Source organism: Ictidomys tridecemlineatus, chromosome 4, assembly GCF_052094955.1.
Source record: "Ictidomys tridecemlineatus isolate mIctTri1 chromosome 4, mIctTri1.hap1, whole genome shotgun sequence".
NCBI lineage: Eukaryota > Metazoa > Chordata > Mammalia > Rodentia > Sciuridae > Ictidomys > Ictidomys tridecemlineatus.
Window position 1 is genome coordinate 1,374,446 of NC_135480.1, and position 19,365 is coordinate 1,393,810.

The window sequence follows — 19,365 nt, forward strand, 5'->3', positions numbered from 1 at the left end:
CTTTCCCTCCAGCATTTGGGAACAACATGAACGCCTTTTCCAGTGCCTGGGCACCTCCAGGGTTTGGTTCAGACTGAAGCTGTGAACACCTGCACCTGGCTGGTCACAGGGCAGTCAGGGCACAGGAAGGAAGTGGAGACCTGCGGACACTGCACTAGCTCAAAAAAGGGAGCTACCCTTTCTGTGATGGGATTTTACTTATTCATATATTTGTAGGTGGTGCTGAGAATCAAACCTAGTGCCTCACACATGCTAGGCAAGTGCTCTACTGCTGAGCCCCAGCCCCAGCCCTAAAACCCTTTAACACAAGCAGCAAACACTAACTAGTGCTGATGTTACCCCACAGTCGGTGTGCAGAAGTCCATCCAGGACCCATGCAGGGGGTCTCCCTAATGAGTCTTGCAAGACCAGCCTGGGCAAGTTAGGTAGCTCCTACCTCAAAATAAAAATGGAAAAAAAAAAAGTTGGTGGGGGGTGGGCTGGGGATGTGGCTGCATAATTAAGTGTCCCTGGGCTCAATCCTTGGTTAAAAAAAATAGTTGTATCATAGGTTCAATCCAAAAGCCTGTATTTCCCCAGTCTTCAAGAACTTTTGCTGTGCTGGGGAGGAGCCCAGGCTTGGAACATGCTAGGCAAGCCCTCTTCCTCCCAGGGCAGTCCCTGGCCCTTAGATTTGGGAAGTGCTTTCCACACAGTTGCTGCTCAGGGAGTGGCGCCTGCTGGTTGGTCAGAGCCTCTCCCTGCACTTGCTCCTACTGTGTTGGGTTGCCTCCCCCCATTCCATCTGTTCACAGGAGATTGCTCTCTCCTTCTAACCATTACCAGTTGTTCCATGCTCTTTCCTAACTGCACTGGACCACGGCGGCAAAGCAGGTAGCAATGGCCCTGCTGAGATTGCAGTAAGTGGCCCAGACCCACCCCATCAGAGGAGTCTCCCTCCGCGCAGGCCCAGATGGTTTTGCTCCCCCAATGGACTGAGTGTTAAAGCACTGTGGAGTCAGGAGTCCAGTAGGGGGTGTGTGTTTGTTTGTTTATTGATTGATTGCTTGCTTTAACATTTATTTTTAGGTGTAGATGGACACAACACAATGCCTTTATTTTTAGGTGGTGCTGAGGATGGAACCCAGGTCCCGCCCTACCACTGAGCCAGCATCCCAGCCCCTGTATTGATTCATGAATTCTTTAGCAGTAAGTTTCCTTAGAGTGGTTGCAGCTGCAGTGCACCCCTTGGCAGGTGGCTGCTGTGCAGGCAGGTTCCAGGGCTGGTAGCAGGGGCCGTGTGTGAGGGCTGGTGATGTGCCGATCGTGGGATGTGCACAGGCAGTGGACTCAGAAAGTGACCCAGGTTGACTCAGAAACTTGGCTCATCCAAGTTCTGCTGGTGAAAAGCAGTGATGGGCTCTGGGACTGTGTTGGCTGAGGGAGCACTGGAGGGACATGATATGCACCTGAAGTGAGTGAGTTTGGAGATTCTAGGGTAGCAGGAGCCAGCACAAAGAGCTCCTGCTCCTACAGAATCTGGAGACCACATCACTGGAACTGCATCTTCTGAAAGGAGGGGCTCAGAATGGTGAGGAATGGCTTGGGTGTGAGGTGCTCGTCACATTCAACCCCTTGCCACCTGCAGCCAAACCTCAGATCTTGCACTGACAGCAAATAGGGGCAGAGCAGCAGGGCTTGCAGCAGCTGTCCTGGCAGCAGCAGGGCTTGCAGCAGCTGGACTGGCAACAGCAGGGCTTGCAGCAGCTAGACTTGCAGCAGCTGTCCTGGCAGCAGCAGGGCTTGCAGCAGCTGGACTTACAGCAGCTGTCCTGGCAGCAGCAGGGCTTGCAGCAGCTGGACTTGCAGCAGCTGTCCTGGCAGCAGCAGGGCTTGCAGCAGCTGGACTTGCAGCAGCTGTCCTGGCAGCAGCAGGGCTTGCGGCAGCTGGACTTGCAGCAGCTGTCCTGGCAGCAGCAGGGCTTGCAGCAGCTGGACTTGCAGCAGCTGTCCTGGCAGCAGCAGGGCTTGCAGCAGCTGGACTTGCAGCAGCTGTCCTGGCAGCAGCAGGGCTTGCAGCAGCTGGACTGGCAGCAGCTGGACTTGCAGCCCCCACAGGAGCCACAGCCTCCCTTGCAGCCCCCACAGGAGCCACAGCTGGAGCAGGAACAGACTGGCACACAGCAGCACACAGGCTTGCAGCAGCACACGGGCTTGCAGCAGCTGGAGCCACAGCCCCCACAGCTGGAGCCACAGCCCCCTGAGCAGCCACAGCAGGTCATGGTTCTGGAGGTGGAGGGTGGAGGAGGTGAGAGGAGCAGGTGGAGAGGAAGGAGTGAGGTGTGGGGTCTCCTGAGCCAGGGCTTTAAGAACCTGCCCAGGATCAGGTGAGGCTGGACATGTGGTCACTTCCTGGTTCCTGTTTGTGCCAGGGTCCAGAGAATCTCCTGGCCCTGTGTTTTCTAATGACTGTTTTCACTGAGCTTTTCCTGAAGGTGGTCAGGTCTCCTCTGCAATCCCTGACGCTGTCAGCAGGTGGCCCCACTTCTCCCGGGAGCAAGAGGAAGCAGGGCCCAGGTGCTGCCTGGCTGGCTGACCTGGGGCTCTCCTGGACATGGCTCCATCAGCTCTCAGAAGCCTCTCTTTCACCCTGAGCCTCCATGGTGCCCAGGAGCCCTGGCCAGGGGACGTTTTTGAGGGTCCTGGGGCCTGGATCCAGCTCTCAGTTCTGCGGTTTCCTTGCTGTGCAGAGCGTGTTGGGAGACTTGGGGACTGAGATGACCCAGGTGAGGTGCACATCAGAGCTCTGCTGAGAGCCACTGGACCAAGCTCCTTTTCTTTCTGACACCCACTCTTGGCTTTGTCCTGGTCCCTGTTTGTGTCACCTGCTGGGAGGAAAATTCCATGTGTAGGAATTTCACAGTAAGCACCTTTTCTGTTTATGAGAAGTGCTTTTGCTGCTTTGTGTTCCCTGTCTTACCAAGGAGTTCTCTGTCACGTACCCAGGGCCCCTGTCACCATCTGACTTCAGTGTTGGCCCTGCAGGTCTCTGAATGTCCTCTGTAGAGTCAGGAGCCACAGGACACAGATGCAGAGTGGGCAGCAGGAGGAGCATCTGATGCAAGTGGAGGACAAGCAGGTCCAAGGAAGGCAGGGCAGGTGTCCTGCGATGTCAGGCTGGGAATCTGGCAGCCAAGGCCCCGCCAGGGAGCAGAGGCCTGTGCCCTCTGCGGTGTGGTAGGGGCGCCCCACCCACACTAGGTGCCTTTGTGCTGCGATGGCTCCAGGCTTTGTTGCCCCTGTGCTGCAATCTTCTGGCCCTTGAGCACGCTCCTCGGGGAGTGGCCAGCGAAGCCCTGTGTGTGTGCAGTGGTGCTGTGCCTCAGGGCCTGGTTCTTCCCTGGGTCAGGACTTGGGCTTCTGCCTGGAAATGGGTCGAGGCTCTGGGCTGTTTTGGGGGAACTGAAGTCAGAGTTGCGTTTGCCAAACCTGGAGTCTTGAGTTGGTTCAGCCAGGTGACAGCGCTGGGCAGCCACGTGCTGTGTCTCTGCGCGGAAGGCGCCCCCCACGCTGGGCCTCCAGGCCGACCGCGCCCTCCCACGCTGGGCCTCCTTGTGGACCTCGCTGAATCTCCCTGGGGAGCCACGTGCTGAGTCTGGGGCAGACTGCGCCCTCCGGCGGACCACGCCCTCCCACGTGCGCTTTCCCTCCCAGAGGACCCGTTCCGAGGGGCCACACCCACCCTGGCTTTGATGATGGGGTGCCTCTACTGGGCCTCTGCTGTCCCTCCGACTGTGTCTGGGAGTCCCAGGGTCACAGCAGCAGACCCCAGGCAGTTGGACAGCAGGTGGGCCCCGAGAGCAGGTGATCCGCCTCACCGGCCCAGCGGGAGGGGTGTGCCTGGGCCCCAGTGGTGACAGCCTCTGCAGCAAGTCCAGGCTCAGGTCCCAGCCTCCCGTGGTCCCCTGCAGCGCGCCAGGCGGTTCTGGCCTTCCCCTCCTTTAGTGAAGGTGCTGGGCTCCACGCTTTAGCCACAAACCTCACCAATTCTGAGCCCTTTGCTCCCTCAACCTGCTGCCCAGAGTCTGCCCTGAGGTCCAGGTCAGTCACCCAGGTCCCACTACATCCCTTACACATCCACAGGCCAAGCCCCTCCAGGACAGGCGCCTCTGACCCTCACCCTCAGGACCAGCAGGGCTTGGGTGACAGGTCTGCAAGCCAAGGGGTGGTGGCGCTGTGGGGGCTGCCTCAGGGCCAGGGGCTGGGATGCAAATCTGCTCGGGGGTCCATTCCCATGCAGGGTTCCGCTACTTGACAATAGGATTCATTTTGACCTTCTTATAAAAGCGCAGAACGTAAGTTTGTTCTAACTTGGTCCCCAGTCTCCCATTCCCTTCCTCCCTCGCCCAACCCCTTCCCTCCACTGTCCTGATTTTTATGCTGTGTAATTACAGGTTTGTTTTTTTAGTTAGTGTCCTGTGTATGCAGTGATGGTGACATTTCCTGTGGTGTACTGTATGTACCCAGAAGACTCAGTCAGATTCCTTCTACTGCTTTCCTATCCCATCCCCCTTTCCTTCTTTCCCCTTTCCACTCCACTCCACTGATCTTTCTTCTATCTTGTTTTAAGTCCCCCCACTCCTATTTTGGATTGGCTTCTGCATATTAGAGAAGTTATTCCACCTTTGGTTTTTGGGGGGATTGGCTTATTCACTCAGCATCATAGTGTCCAGTTGTGTCCATTACTGGAAAATGCCAAAACTTCAGTCTTCTTTATGGCAGAGTAGTATTTCATTGTGTCTGTGTACCACAATTTCTTCACCCATTCCTCTATTGAGGGGCACCTCGGTTGGTTCAGTGGCTTAGCTATTGTGGGTTGAGTTGCTATAAACATTGACTGGCTGAGTCTCTGTGGTGTGCTGATTTTAAGACCTTTGGGTATAAATTGAGGAGTGGGATAGCCGGGTCAAATGGTGGTTCTAGTCCAAGTTTTCTGAGGAATCTCCACACTGTTTTCCAGAGTGGTTGCCCCCATTTTCAGTCCCACCAGCAATGTGTGAGTGTACCTTTCCCCTACATCCTCACCAACATTCATTATTGCTTGTATTCTTGACAGTTGCCATTCTGACCGGAGTGAGATGAAATCTCAGTGCAATTTTAATTGGCATTTCCCAAATTGCTAGATATTTTGAACATTTTTTCCATACACATTTTGACCATTTGTATTTCTTCTTCTGTGCAGTGCTGGGTTGTTTCCTTTGCTGTGAAGAAGCTTTTTAGTTCAATGCCATCCCATTGATTGACTCTTGGTTTTACTTCTTGTGCCTTAGGAGGCTGATGGAGGACGTCTGGTGCTGAGCCGATATGATGGAGAACCAGCCTGCTTTTTCTCCCAGTGGGCTCAAGGTCTCCGTCCAATGCCAAAGTCCCTGATCCACTTAGAGTTGAGTCTCGCGCAGGGTGAGATAGAGGGCTTCCATTTTCATCGACTGCATCTGGCTCTCCAGTTTTCCCAGCAGCACTTGTGATGGGGCTGTCTTTTCTCCAGTGTAGGTTTCCGGCACCTTTGTCTAGTATGAGATGACTGTAAACGTGGCTTTGTCTCTGGGCCTCTGCTCCGCTCCATGGGTCTTCAGTTCTGTTTTGGTGCCAATGCATGTCATTTCTGTCACTGCAGCTCTGTAGTGTAATTTAACACCTGGAATTGGGGCGCCTCCTGCTTCACTTTTCTAGCTAAGGATTGCCTTGGCTATTCTGAGCCTCTTATTTTTCTAAATAAGTTTCATGACCGCTTTTTCTATTTCTATGAAGATGTGATTGAAATTTTAATGGGAATGGCATTAAATCTGTATAGCAGTTTTGGTAGTGTGGCGATTTGCCTGGCCAAGAACATGGGAGACCTTTCCATTCTCCAAGGCCTTCTTCCTTCACTTTCTTTACTATTCTCTAGTATTCATTGTAGAGGTCCTTCGCCGCTTTGGTCAGATTGATTCCCAAGTATTTTATTTTTTTGAAGCTATTTTGAGTGGGATAGTTTTCCCAATCTCTACTTCAGCAGATTCATCGTTGGAGTATAGGAAAGCAATTGATCTATCTGTGTTGATCTTGTGTCCTGACACTTTGCAGAACTCATCCATCAGCTTTAGAAGTCTTCTGGGGGCATTTTCTTGGGTCTTCTGAATATAGAATCATGTCATCAGTCCATAAGTCTGTTTATGTGATGAATTTCATTTATTGATTTCCGTATGTTGAACCAACATTGCTTCCCTGGGATGAAACCCGCCTGATCATGGTGCACTCTTCTTAATGTGTTTTGTATGTGACTTGACAATATATTATTAAGAATTTTTGTATCTATTCTTTTTTAAATTTTTTTTTGTTTTAATGAGTTACGTATGACAGTAGAATGCATTTATGCACTTTGATATATCATACCTAGATGGGATATAATTTCTTACTTTTCTGAGTGTACAGGTGGCAGAATCACATTGGTCATGCAGTCACATAGACACATATAGTAATCATGTCTGCTTCAGTCCACTGTCTTTCCTGTTCCCACATCCCCTCCCTTCCCTCCCATCACTTCCCTCTACCTAATCTAAGGTCACACTGTTCTTCCCTAGTGGCCCCTGCCTTACTGTGAATCAGCATCTGCCTATTAGAGAATACATTCAGCCTTGGGTTTTGTGGATTGGCTTATTTCACTTAGCATGATATTCTCCAACTCCAGCCATTTACTAGCAAATGCCATAATTTCACTCTTCTTTAAAGCTGAGTAATATTCCATTGAGTATGTATACCACAGTTTCCTTATTCATTCATCTATTGAGGGACACCTAGGTTGGTTCCATAGTCTGGCTCTTGTGAATTGAGCTGCTATAAACATTGGTGTGGCTGTGTCATTATAGTGTGCTGATTTTAAGTCCTTTGGGTATAGACCAAGGAGTGGGACAGCTGGGTCATTATCAAGGGTATTGATCTGAAATTCTCTTTCCTCTGGTTTTGGTTTCAGGGGGACGCTGGCTTCATAGGATGAGTTTGGTTGTATTCCCTCCTTTTGTTTTTTATGGAATAATTTGACAAGAATTGGCATTCTTCTTTAAAGGTCTGGCAGAGTGTGATTGGAAATCCATCTGGTCCTGGGCTTTTCTCTGTTGGAAGGCTTTTTATAGCTGCTTCAATTTCATTACTTGAAATTCATCTATTTAAGTTTTCTGTACCCTCCTGGCCCTATGTCTCTAGGAATTTGTCCATATTCTCAAGATTTCCTAGCTTATCAGGGTATACACTTTCAAGATCGTTTCTGATGATACTTGGATTTCAGTAGTGTTTGTGGTGAAATTTCCTTTTTCATCTCAGATTTTGATAATTTTGAGTTCTTTTTTCCCTTTGTCTAGTTTGGCTAAGGATTTACCAATTTTGCTTATCCTTTCAAAAACCCTTTTGGTGGCTTAAGGCCTTGATAAGTTGCTGAGGCTCCTCCTGCTTCAGGCTCCTGAGCCACTGGGACTGCGGGTGTGTGCACCTGGCCAACCTATGTCTTTTTACACACACACACACACACACACACACACACACACACACAAGTCAAAGTGGGTTTTAGACTACATGGAGTTAGATCTGGCTTTTTATCCAAGGTGACAATATCTGCCTTTTAACTCCTCTGTTTAGACGGATGACTGGTGGGTTGGGTTAAACAGTTAGCCCTCCTCCACATGTGTGGATTCTGGACCCACGGGTTCAAACAGCTGTCCCTTTTAAGATTCTGTGGTCTTCTTGCTCGCATGGTGTGCAATGAGAAATCTGCTGTCATCACACCTTGACCCACTGGTGTGGCCTAAGGTGGATCTTTTCTCTGACTTTGGTTTTCAGTAATTTGAGTGTGCCTTGTTAGAGTGTATTTCTTTTGAGTATAATTCTGTATGATGTTGTCCTAGATTTTTGGATCTGTGAATTGATGTCTTTCACTAATTTTGATATCTGCCTGGTCATGATTCCTTCAACTGTGTCTTCTGCCTCCATTTCCCCTCCTTCTCTGGGTTTGGAACTGCATGTATATTAGTCCATTTTATTCTGTCCACAGCTCTTGGATGCACTCTTCTGTTTTCTCTCCCATTGTTTTTCCTCTTGCCTTTCTTTGGTAAGTTATGGAGACCCATTTCCACCCATTTGCATGTGTAGACTCTGCTGAAGGGTACCTTGAGGCATTCTGCATCTCCATTACAGTTTTTATTTCTAGAATTTCTATTTTTACAAAGGTCATTCTTTTGTCTGCATGCTAGATCTACCTATCTGACCTTGCGTGTTGCTCATCTCCCAAGTTAATGATTGCTGCCGAGATCCACTTCCTAATGCAGTCACAGTCTGAGTTTCTGGGGGACTGCTCAACAGGTGAATGTTGGGGGCACATTCCGCCCCATTAGGCCCACCTCCTTTAAAGCACCCTCTGTCCTCACCTACCTCTCTCCCTTCCCTCCCTCCCTGCAGCCTCCCCCAAGGCCTGCCTGACCACCCTGCGGGGCTGCCCTCAGCCACCCAGGCCCTGCCCGCCACCTCAGTGGGCCCCAGTGTGTGTTAAATGAACCAACCGAGGGTCCAGGGGTGAGACTCAATGGGGGTCCTGAAAAGCGGAGCAGCCTTAGTGTGGGGAGGGACTTTTCAGGGAAAGAACCACAGGAGAGCAGGATTGGGGTGAGGAGGTTTATTCTCTGGAGTCTGATCTGTCCCTTAAGCAGGTGGTTTCAGGCATTCCTAAGGAGTCCCCAGAGGGGTGCAGAAACACCCCAAATCCTCAGGGGCCTCCGTGATGAGAGATGGCAGAGGGAGGGAGACTGGGAACAGGGGAGAGAGGAAGGCCCTGTGGGAAGTGCCCAGGTAGGGGTGTGGGAGCCTTGGGCTGCAAAGGCAGCAGTGTGGGGGTGGGGAAGGGGAGGGAGGGAGGGGGAGGGCAGAAGGAGGTGGGGAAGTGAGGGAGTGAGGGAATGAGGGAGGGGGTGGGGAAGAGGAGGGAGTGAGGGAGGCCTGGGGAGAAGGGGAGAGGGCAGAGGGTGTGTGGGGTGGGGGCAGGGAAGGGCAGGGTTGAGTGGGGTGGGGGCAGGGAAGGGTGGGTTTGAGTAGGGTGGGGGGAAGGGCGGGGTTGAGTGGGGTGGGGGAAAGGGCAGGGTTGAGTGGGGTGGGGGAAAGGGCAGGGTTGAGTGGGGTGGGGGAAGGGTGGGGTTGAGTGGGGTGGGGGAAGGGTGGGGTTGAGTGGGGTGGGGGAAAGGGCGGGGTTGAGTGGGGTGGGGGGAAGGGCGGGGTTGAGTGGGGTGGGGGGAAGGGCGGGGTTGAGTGGGGTGGGGGAAGGGTGGGGTTGAGTGGGGTGGGGGAAGGGCAGGGTTGAGTGGGGTGGGGGAAGGGCGGGGTTGAGTGGGGTGGGGGGAAGGGCGGGGTTGAGTGGGGTGGGGGGAAGGGCGGGGTTGAGTGGGGTGGGGGAAGGGCGGGGTTGAGTGGGGTGGGGGAAGGGCGGGGTTGAGTGAGGTGGGGGCGGGGAGGGTCAGGACAGATTTTCAGACTGTGACTGGGTGCAGGGGCCAGGAGGGAGCAGCCAGCGGGAAGGTGAGTGTGTCCTACAGAGAGCCAGGGAGCGGGGTCCCTGGGCCTGCAGCCTGAGGACACCAGATGCAGAGAGGCCTCAGGTGCTGGGCGCTGCCCAGCTGCAGATGGGCTGGGCCAGGGGAGCCAGGCTCACAGCAGCCCTTCCACCTGGGTCCTCCTGAGCTTTGGGAAGTGAGTGTAAGGCTGGGAGTGGAATGGTTATGGTCAGGCCTCTCTGAGGGCCTTTGAGGGACAGACCCAGGGGCCAGCCGGTTTCCATGTGCCATCCCTCTCCTCCGCCTTCTCACTGTGCTGACCAAGACCAGCTCTAGCTGGCCAGGAGTAGGCTGGCTGAACTGTAGAGGGTGCTTCCTGGGCACAGCCCCTGCCCCTGCTGGGCAGATGGACCTGCTTAAAGCTCAGGTTCTCTGCCAGCACTCCATTGTGATCCCCGGCTCTCATTCCATCTCCTCCCTTGAAAATGCTACAGTAATCCCCTTACTCACATTCTGCTTCCCAGACGGAGCTGTGATGAAAAGGCACCAATAAACCAGATCCAATGAGTGTCTGGAGCCCTGGAAGCCTACAGTTGGAGCCTTAGGTCTTGCACTAGCAGCACACAGGGGCTCAGCAGCTGGACTAGGAGCAGCAGGGCTTGCAGCAGCTGGCCTGGCAGCAGCAGGGCTTGCAGCAGCTGGACTGGCAGCAGCAGGGCTTGCAGCAGCTGGACTGGCAGCAGCAGGGCTTGCAGCAGCTGGACTGGCAGCAGGAAGACCCACAGCCTGAGGAGCAGCAGGGTTTGCAGCAGCTGGACTGGCAGCAGCAGGGCTTGCAGCAGCTGTCCTGGCAGCAGCAGGGCTTGCAGCAGCTGTCCTGGCAGCAGCAGGGCTTGCAACAGCTGGACTTGCAGCAGCTGTCCTGGCAGCAGCAGGGTTTACAGCAGCTGACCTGGCAGCAGCAGGGTTTGCAGCAGCTGGACTTGCAGCAGCTATCCTGGCAGCAGCTGGCCTGGCAGCAGCAGGGCTTGCAGCAGCTGGACTTGCAGCAGCTGTCCTGGCAGCAGCAGGGCTTGCAGCAGCTGGACTTGCAGCAGCTGTCCTGGCAGCAGCAGGGTTTACAGCAGCTGACCTGGCAGCAGCAGGGTTTGCAGCAGCTGGACTTGCAGCAGCTGGACTTGCAGCAGCTGTCCTGGCAGCAGCTGGACTGGCAGCAGCAGGGCTTGCAGCAGCTGGACTTGCAGCAGCTGTCCTGGCAGCAGCTGTCCTGGCAGCAGCAGGGCTTGCAGCAGCTGGACTTGCAGCAGCTGTCCTGGCAGCAGCAGGGCTTGCAGCAGCTGGACTTGCAGCAGCTGGACTTGCAGCCCCCACAGGAGCCACAGCCCCCCTTGCAGTCCCCACAGGAGCCACAGCTGGAGCAGGAACAGGCTGGCACACAGCAGCACACGGGCTTGCAGCAGCACACAGGCTTGCAGCAGCTGGAGCCACAGCCCCCACAGCTGGAGCCACAGCCCCCGGAGCAGCCACAGCAGGTCATGGTTCTGGAGGTAGAGGGTGGAGGAGGTGAGAGGAGCAGGTGGAGAGGGAGGAGTGAGGTGTGGGGCCTCCGGAGGAGCCAGGGCTTTATATCCCTGCCAGGGTCAGGTGTGAAGCTGGACACTGGTCACTTCCTGTCTCTGTTTCTGTTTTCCCAGGAGATCATGTGCTGTGGTAAAGCAACACAAACTCCACTTCACCCTGTGACTTGCTTCCTACTTACACTTTTCCGTTTCTACACCTCAGGGTCCAGCTGTTGCTGGCTCTGGTGATCCTTGACGGGGGTGAGCTTCTCCACCCCTGCACAGTGCCTTTTACTGCTGGGTGCCCATGGCTACTCCCAAAGGTGGGACATTGTGAAACTTTTCTGATATTCTGTGTTCAATGTTTATGTCCGGGCTCTTTGGATTCTTGGTCCAAGTTTATCATGACTAAGGTCATGTTCTCCACCATGTCTGGGAGGAGAAAGTTCCAGAAAGATTTTTCTGTGCCGGGCAATGTTCTGAGGAGTGCAGCTCCTCTGGCTCCTTGTTCCCTTGGCTTCTGTGGCCTCTGTGACCTTGACTGGTCCATGTCATTTTTTGAGGGTCATGGTCTCGGGTGTCCAGGGTCTTGGGGAGCTGGGGATGTCTCCCCTTTCTCTCTTGCCCCTGCTCCTGCAGCTCTGTGTGTCTCCCAGTCACCCTGAAGGCTTGGAAGGCTTCCAGGGGCTGCTTCTGCTCACTGATTGCCACATCCTGAGATGGCACCTGACATGCATCTCCCGAGGGAGCTTCACAGACCCCTAGTGTGTGGCGTGCTCTTCACAGATCCACGGGCAGGGTCCAGGGGCTGCACGCTGTCCTCTGGATTGGGCACCTTAGGACCTTGGTCTGTCGGACCAGCAGTCCAGCACCCCTACGGTCTCCCCCACAGTCAGCAGCCTCTCCCTACCTCTGCCCAGGGCGGCCTGGGTCTCTCCCCAGGAGGCCTGACGGTAGCCTCTTCTCTCCTGCGCAGGGCCCCTCCCTCTCTGAGCTCAGTGATTTGGATTCCTTGTCTCTGGGGGAACCCCCTTTGCTTGCAGTGTATGAGCTCCCTGTGGTATGGTGGACAGCAGGTTTCCTGTGGGTGCCCACACTGAGTCAGGGTAGGACCTACACTGTCACGGGTGCGGTGGAAATTCTCTAGGGGAAGGCGCAGCTCTCAAGAACAGTGCCGCTCAAAAAAGCAAACAGCCAGTTGGTGGCGGGTGGCGGAGCCCGAGCTCTGGGCTAGGCTAGTCCGTAGGGAAGGCCGGGGTTCCTCGCTACTGGTTATCCTGTAACCTTGACGGCGCGAACTGTGTCATGACAGATGCCATTTAAGGGAAGTTTACTTTAAGAATCTCAACATGTAGATTAAAGTGCTGTTTAGACAGATTAGGAAGGAATAGGTAAATGGACATGGCCCAGAAGGCAGCAGAGCGGAGAGCTGGAGTGGGTCCTGCAAGGGCCAAGCGGCAGGCTGTGTCCACGGGAGGCCGGCTGTCCAGGCAGGCAGAGCAGGAAGCAGTCCAAGGAGTGTGGGAGCCAGCAGGAGCCAGGGAGTCCCCCAGGCGCTCCCAGAGGGGAACGTGGTGGCCAAGGCCACAGGGGGAGACACTGCTGGAAGTGACCGCCAGGGCCTGGGCGTGGCTTGCCTAGTGAGCAGCCCAGGGCTCCATCCCAGCACTTCCAAAGGAAACCCAGATACCCCTGGACACTCACTAGAAAGGGGTTGGCCCGGGGAACGGAGAGACACGGGCCTCGGGGCATGGCTGGTGGCCCCACTGAGAGAGGAGGTCACGCTTTCCTAAGAAGTTAGGTCAGAGTTTCCAGAGGACCCATCCGCTCTTCCTGCCCGCCCCCTGCATTTGCTGGAGAGAAATGGACGCGTGTCTGAGCAGGACTGGGACACGGGTGTAGCCTGACGCACACTAGCCGCATGTCTATCAGCTGGTACAGGGCAGCCCAGCAGAAGTGAGGGACTTCTAATAGTGCATCAACACCATGTGCCTCAACATACGGCGCCTCAGGAAGAGGCCGGTCGGAAGGCCACATGTGAGTGGTTCCATAGCGTGACCCACGAGTCAAGGCCAGTCTGCAGAAACCAGGCAGGCTCAGTGCTGCCCAAGATCAGGAGCCAGCCCCGACCGGCAGCGCAGCTCAGGCACCTTGACGGACCTGCAGTTGTCTGAGAACACGCGGCACGAGAAGGGCTGCCTGCAGCCCGTGTCCAGCCCGCAGGGCAGAGGGGACCTGCGTGCAGAGGAGACCTGCGTGCAGAGGGGCCCTGCGTGCAGAGGGGCCCTGCGTGCAGAGGGGCCCTGCGTGCAGAGGGGCCCTGCGTGCTGCAGAGGGGCCCTGCGTGCAGAGGGGCCCTGCGTGCTGCAGAGGGGCCCTGCGTGCTGCAGAGGGGCCCTGCGTGCTGCAGAGGGGCCCTGCGTGCTGCAGAGGGGCCCTGCGTGCAGAGGAGACCTGCGTGCAGAGGGGCCCTGCGTGCAGAGGGGACCTGCGTGCAGAGGGGCCCTGCGTGCTGCAGAGGGGCCCTGCGTGCTGCAGAGGGGCCCTGCGTGCAGAGGGGACCTGCGTGCAGAGGGGCCCTGCGTGCAGTGCCCTCGCTGAGCTGTGGATGGAAGTGGTGCTTGGGGAGACAGCTGGAACTCGCAGGGACTGGTCCCAGTGCCTCTCTGTCTGATGCCACCCACTCAGCCGTCTAGCAGAGACAGGTCTGTAGTGACCCAAGGCAGAGCCAAACCTGTGGGCCAGGAGTGGTGGGCGTCCCTGGAGGGGGCTCCAGGAGACCTCTGGGACGATAGACCTGTGCCGTCATTGGGGGACAGATTTGCTGAAACTTGTCAAAGTCGTCTTCAATTTCACTGTACGTAAGTCACGTCAAAATAATAGTGAAGACAAAACCTCCTGTGGAGACGAAAGACTGGCCGAAAGGTCAGCGCTGCCGTGGTCTCGTACAGGAAGAGCCCAGGTTGTGAAGACACCCTCCGCATCCTACACACCAACTTCTGTTCAACCGCGAGCACCACCTGGCCGGCCAGAGGCTCTAGTTGGGAGGGAAGATGAGCGGTGACCGGCGTACCCCAAGATGACAGAATGCACCTTTCCCCCTTCTTCAGCCCTCTGAAGTGACCTGTGACCCAGGAGCACAACCCCCAAGTAGGAGAAGGAGGATGAGAGGGCAGCCAGGGTCCTGCCACCTGCAGAGTGACAAGGGCCCCTGGGACCCCTGGGCAGGAGGCAGGGAGCCAGCCCACCCAGCTTCAGTGGAGCCTGGAGCTCCACCCCAGGCACCTCCCCAACCAGGCCCAGGAGATACTGTCAGGCAGAGGGATGCGATTCTCCATAAGGAGCGAGGCGCCGGTCAGCTCCCCACTCGGGAGGACACTGAGCCAGCAGAAACTCCGGGGTGCCAGGTCCAGCAGAGTCCAAGGGGGCCAGACTGAAATTGGAGAGAGAACCCCACATATACCCCAGGACACGCAGCCCTGATGTGGGGGCGGGCATCCCGGTGGTCAGCGCAGTCCTCAGTGCTTCCAACGTGAGTCCAAGCCAGGACATGTGACACAGGAGGGCAGCTCTGTCAGGGGACCCAGACACCCTGCACGTCTCTCGGGCCCCAAGCAGGCCAGACTCAACTGCCTTGTGCCCAGGTGCTGGCAGAAGGCCCTGTGGTCCCCGGGACATGCAGTCTGTGAGGAGCTGTCACGAGGCTCTCTTCTGGCTCTGCCCTTGCAGGAGGTGGCTGCTCGAGGGCCAGTGACGGTAGCCTTCCGCCAGGCCCTCTGGGAGTGCAGCTGTGAGCTGCAGGTCTTTGCAGCTGCGACCCCAAGGGTCTCGTTAATGGCATAGGGACCCTCAATGGGGCTTGCTCTCTCCTGGCCGATGGCCTCTGTGGGGTGACAGGCCACTCACAGTACCTGCTGGGGCTGCCCCACGGCCAGACCAGACTCCAGAAATTCCTAAACATAAAGACCAGGGAAAAGAACTCTGCAGGAACAGCGGACCCTCTGCAGAGAACCAAAGAAAAGTTCAGATTTTGTAAGTAGCATTTCCCAAGAGATGGGAGACCATTTCCCATAGATTAGCACAACAAGGCCCACAGGGTGGAGAAGGGAAGAGTGAGAAAGGGTTCTACAAATTAAGAAGGTGATGGCAGGGTGAAGAGGCCACCGGAAGTCCGCAAGAGAGAACTGACAGTGATCCCAGAACTCAGAAGAAAGGCAGGGGCGTGGTGAGGGAGGGCAGAGCCCACGGGGAGAGCTGGCCCCAGATCCTGGCTGAGCGGGGGACGCCCGCAGAGACCTGAGGGGCCCACAGAGGAGTGCGAGGTACCCAGCATGCGGTGGGAGGACTGGGGTCGAGAAAGCAGAGCATCCACCGCGGGCCTGGCCCCAGCACGCAGCCAGGGCAGCCAGCCAGGACTGTGTTCTGCAAGATGGCAGAATGCGCCTTCGCCCCTTCTTCAGCCTTCTGAAGTGACCTGTGACCTGTGACCCAGACTCTCCACAGGCGCGTCTGCCGTGCTTTGCTTCTCAGGAAACCACGGCAGATGTGCTCCCCGGGCCAGCTGGATCAGGACCAGGAGGGCGCACCCTGCTCAGGGACCCAGAGGACCGGAGGCCGACAAAGAACCTGTGGGGAGCAACTGGACAGGAACCTCCCCCCCCCCCCCCCGGGAGCCCAAGGAGCCCCTAGGAGGCCACCGTCCAATCACCAGGAGACCCACGGGGTGAGGGTGGGGTGGAGCAGCCCTAGGTGGAGGGACCAGAGACTCAACCCCAGAGCTGAAATCACCACCCAGTGACCCTGGAGAGGCCATGGGTATCAAAACAGCACTTTTTTAAATATTTATTTTTTAGTTGTAATTTATTTTTGTGTGGTGCTGAGGATGGAACCCAGGGCTTCACATGTGCTAGGCGAGTGCTGTACCTCTGAGCCACAACCCCAGCTCCTCAAAATAGCATTAAAAAAAAGTGAAAGAAAAGTTATTGAGGTGCTGGGGATGTGGCTCAAGCGGTAGCGCGCTCGCCTGGCATGCGTGCGGCCCGGGTTCGATCCTCAGCACCACATACCAACAAAGATGTTGTGTCCGCCGAGAACTAAGAAAAAGTAAATAAATGTAAAATTCTCTTTCTCCCTGTCCCCCTCTCTCTCTCACTCTCTCTTAAAAAAAAAAACTCAAAAAAAAATTCTTGCTCTCTCTTAAAAAAAAAATTAAAGAAAAGTTATTGAGGTAAATGACAAAACATACCAGTTTAAAAACTTGGAAGCGTCGGGTGGTAGGTGGTCTTTTCTCTTCCTGTTTGTAGAGCTATTGTATTTTTTGATGGTGTTTATGTATGACTCAGACAAAAATAAAATTGGAAGGGAGGGAGGGAGGGGGCGACTGAGGAGGCCCTGGGTACTTTAGACTCTGAGAAGCATTGTAGACCCCGACCACTGAGGCGTGGGATCACACAGAGGGCAGGTGCTCCAGCGGAGGGGACAGAAAGGGCTTGTTTCTGAACAGAACTGAGCCCAAGGGCTGAGGATGTGGCTTAAGCGGTGGTGCACTCGCCTGTCATGTGTGCGGCCCGGGGTTCCATCCTCAGCACCACATACAAACAAAGATGTTGTGTCCCCCGAAAGCTAGAAAATAAATATTTAAAAATTCCCCCCGCTCTCTCTCTCTCTCTTAAAAAAAAGAACTGAGCCCAAGAGTCGGGGGTTGGGACACAGGTCAGACCCAAATGTGCAGTTTCTGACCCAGAGAGGTTCTGGAGGGGATCAGAGGGCAATGGCAGAAGCCAGGGTGAGCCAGAGCTGTGGCATGTATTTGAAAGTAGACAGCAAACAGGACTTCCCTGTCACTACACCATAAACAAACAGAAGGAAGGGCGTGTTGCTTGGACTACCTGCAAGCAGGTATATAAAGGCTGCCGGAGGAGAGGCCTCCACCTTCCTCTCCTCCCTTTCCACCTGCTGCTCTCACCTCCTCCACCCTCCACCTCCAGAACCATGACCTGCTGTGGCTGCTCAGGGGGCTGTGGCTCCAGCTGTGGGGGCTGTGGCTCCAGCTGCTGCAAGCCCCTGTGCTGCTGCAAGCCTGTGTGCTGCTGTGTGCCAGCCTGTTCCTGCTCCAGCTGTGGCTCCTGTGGGGGCTGCAAGGGGGGCTGTGGCTCCTGTGGAGGCTGCAAGTCCAGCTGCTGCAAGCCCTGCTGCTGCCAGTCCAGCTGTTGCAAGCCCTGCTGCTGCCAGGATAGCTGCTGCAAGTCCAGCTGCTGCAAGCCCTGCTGCTGCCAGGACAGTTGCTGCAAGCCCTGCTGCTGCCAGTCCAGCTGCTGCAAGCCCTGCTGCTGCCAGGACAGCTGCTGCAAGTCCAGCTGCTGCAAGCCCTGCTGCTGCCAAGACAGCTGCTGCAAGTCGAGCTGCTGCAAGCCCTGCTGCTGCCAGGACAGCTGCTGCAAGTCGAGCTGCTGCAAGCCCTGCTGCTGCCAGGACAGCTGCTGCAAGTCCAGCTGCTGCAAGCCCTGCTGCTGCCAGGACAGCTGCTGCAAGTCCAGCTGCTGCAAGTCCAGCTGCTGCAAGCCCTGCTGCTGCCAGGACAGCTGCTGCAAGTCCAGCTGCTGCAAGCCCTGCTGCTGCCAGGACAGCTGCTGCAAGTCCAGCTGCTGCAAGCCCTGCTGCTGCCAGTCCAGCTGCTGCAAACCCTGCTGCTGCCAGTCCAGCTGCTGTGTCCCTGTGTGCTGCCAGTGTAAGATCTGACCAGTCCCAGGAAATCCCATCAGCATCTGAAGATGTGTCTGGTGGGCCTCCTACTCTGCAGATCTGCCCTCATCCTAGGCTCTAAAGTATCCCTTCCTCCGTCTTCAGAGCTGGTCACTCATTGCTGGGCCATGGAGGAGGTACTGGCTTTGTGCCCACCGTCCCTTATGGGAAGCCCTGGAGGGGCGTCCTGGGTTCTCCCTCCTTCTGTGCTGAAACAGTCCTCTTGGAGCTCTTCAGCCTCAGTCCCTCACTGCTAGTGGCCCACTGGCCGCCTCAGCTCTTCAGCCACACCGAACACTGGCCTCATGCTCGCTCTTTTTCTCTTTACATATCTGACCCCAAGAGGGCACCGTGAATCCTTAAATAAATAACTCTCCCACTCAGAAAGCTGTTCTTGTGGTGCCTATTTTCCAGCTCCCCGCTCACAGGTGAAGTCACCATCTCCTGCGTCTGGGTTTGTGGTCCACTCTCGCAGCCATACACTGACAGTGACCTCTGACAGGCCCATGCAGACGGGATGGCACTGAGGAAGACAGGTGCTGACTCTGGAGGGAAGGGGATTTGAGGCTCCGTATCTGCAGAGTGGCAGGAAGGGACAGGACCCACCAGTGGCCTCTGAGAGGAGATGGGGCCCTGGCTGAGGTGGGGGCCCCACGGGGGGACACAGTAGAGGACTCAGACATAGGCTGTGCTGGGGCTTGTGGGGGGTGGGTGGGCTCTGGCTCGGTGTCAGGACCAGACACTGTGCTAATAGTTTGTCAAGTAATTGTCCTCTTGATACCTCTGTCTCCTCACCAAGGAGGTCATCTGCCACCGTGTCATGGAGACTAGATGTCTGAATCTTGCAGAGTGCCTGGCACGCACTGGACACACACAAGGCATGCGGGGGTGTGGGCACTGCTGGGCCACAGCTCATGGGGCCACGTGAGTGTGTGTGACAGAGCTGTGCTGCAGGCTGGACCCTGAAGAGCACCAGGGGAGGCCGGGCAGGGCCCTGCAGAGTCTGGGTGTTTTGAGGCTACACTGGGGTGCCCTTGCAAAGGTGGCCCTGCAGAGGTGCAGCACAGCACGTGGGTCCCATGGCTGGTCGCTGTACAGGACCAGCACCTGTTCAGGGTGGAAGCCACTGGAGGTGAGGCTCAGGAAGCTCCAGGTGCAGTTTGACTGGGTGGAGGCTGCTGGTCATGAGGTGAGGGAGGCCGCAGGAGTGTTGCTGTCTCCTGCAGTATAACAAATCGCACACTCAGAGGCTAAAAACCACACCCATACTTCACCTGCTCCCGTAGGTCCAAAGCCCAGGCCGAGGGAACCTGGGCCCCTCCTCAGGATGTCCTGGAGCCATTGTCGAGGTGACAGGCCACGCGGGGTTCTACGGGAGCTCTGGGACCTTGCCCATGCTCACTGAGGCTTGAAGGGTTAGTTCCTTTTGATCAGAGGCTTGAGTTGTCATCCAGAGACCATCTTTGGTGACTTGAGCTTCCTTAACTGGTGGACCACTGCCACTGGCCATTCCTAGC

At 55.8% G+C, this 19,365-nt stretch overlaps 3 protein-coding genes across 3 annotated transcripts; 1 reads left to right on the forward strand and 2 right to left on the reverse strand.

Annotated features, from left to right (window-relative positions):
* Positions 1-1,634: 1,634 nt before the first annotated feature.
* LOC144377434 (uncharacterized) lies at positions 1,635-2,843 on the reverse strand. The gene has a single exon (XM_078048850.1). It carries the CDS (start codon positions 2,259-2,261, stop codon positions 1,635-1,637), a length of 627 nt encoding a protein of 208 aa, XP_077904976.1. The 5' UTR covers positions 2,262-2,843.
* Positions 2,844-10,191: 7,348 nt separating this feature from the next.
* LOC144377435 (uncharacterized) lies at positions 10,192-11,085 on the reverse strand. The gene has a single exon (XM_078048851.1). The coding sequence runs from the start codon at positions 11,083-11,085 to the stop codon at positions 10,192-10,194; it is 894 nt and encodes a 297-aa protein (XP_077904977.1).
* A 6,013-nt stretch (positions 11,086-17,098) lies between these two features.
* On the forward strand, positions 17,099-17,845 carry LOC144376932 (uncharacterized). The gene has a single exon (XM_078045311.1). It carries the CDS (start codon positions 17,099-17,101, stop codon positions 17,843-17,845), a length of 747 nt encoding a protein of 248 aa, XP_077901437.1.
* The last annotated feature ends 1,520 nt before the right edge of the window (positions 17,846-19,365 follow it).

What these genes read in the sequence shown, in the direction of transcription:
- LOC144377434 (XM_078048850.1), bottom strand. Translation starts at nt 2,261, where the DNA reads ATGACCTGCTGTGGCTGCTCAGGGGGCTGTGGCTCCAGCTGTGGGGGC.
- LOC144376932 (XM_078045311.1), top strand. Translation starts at nt 17,099, where the DNA reads ATGACCTGCTGTGGCTGCTCAGGGGGCTGTGGCTCCAGCTGTGGGGGC.
- LOC144377435 (XM_078048851.1), bottom strand. Translation starts at nt 11,085, where the DNA reads ATGACCTGCTGTGGCTGCTCCGGGGGCTGTGGCTCCAGCTGTGGGGGC.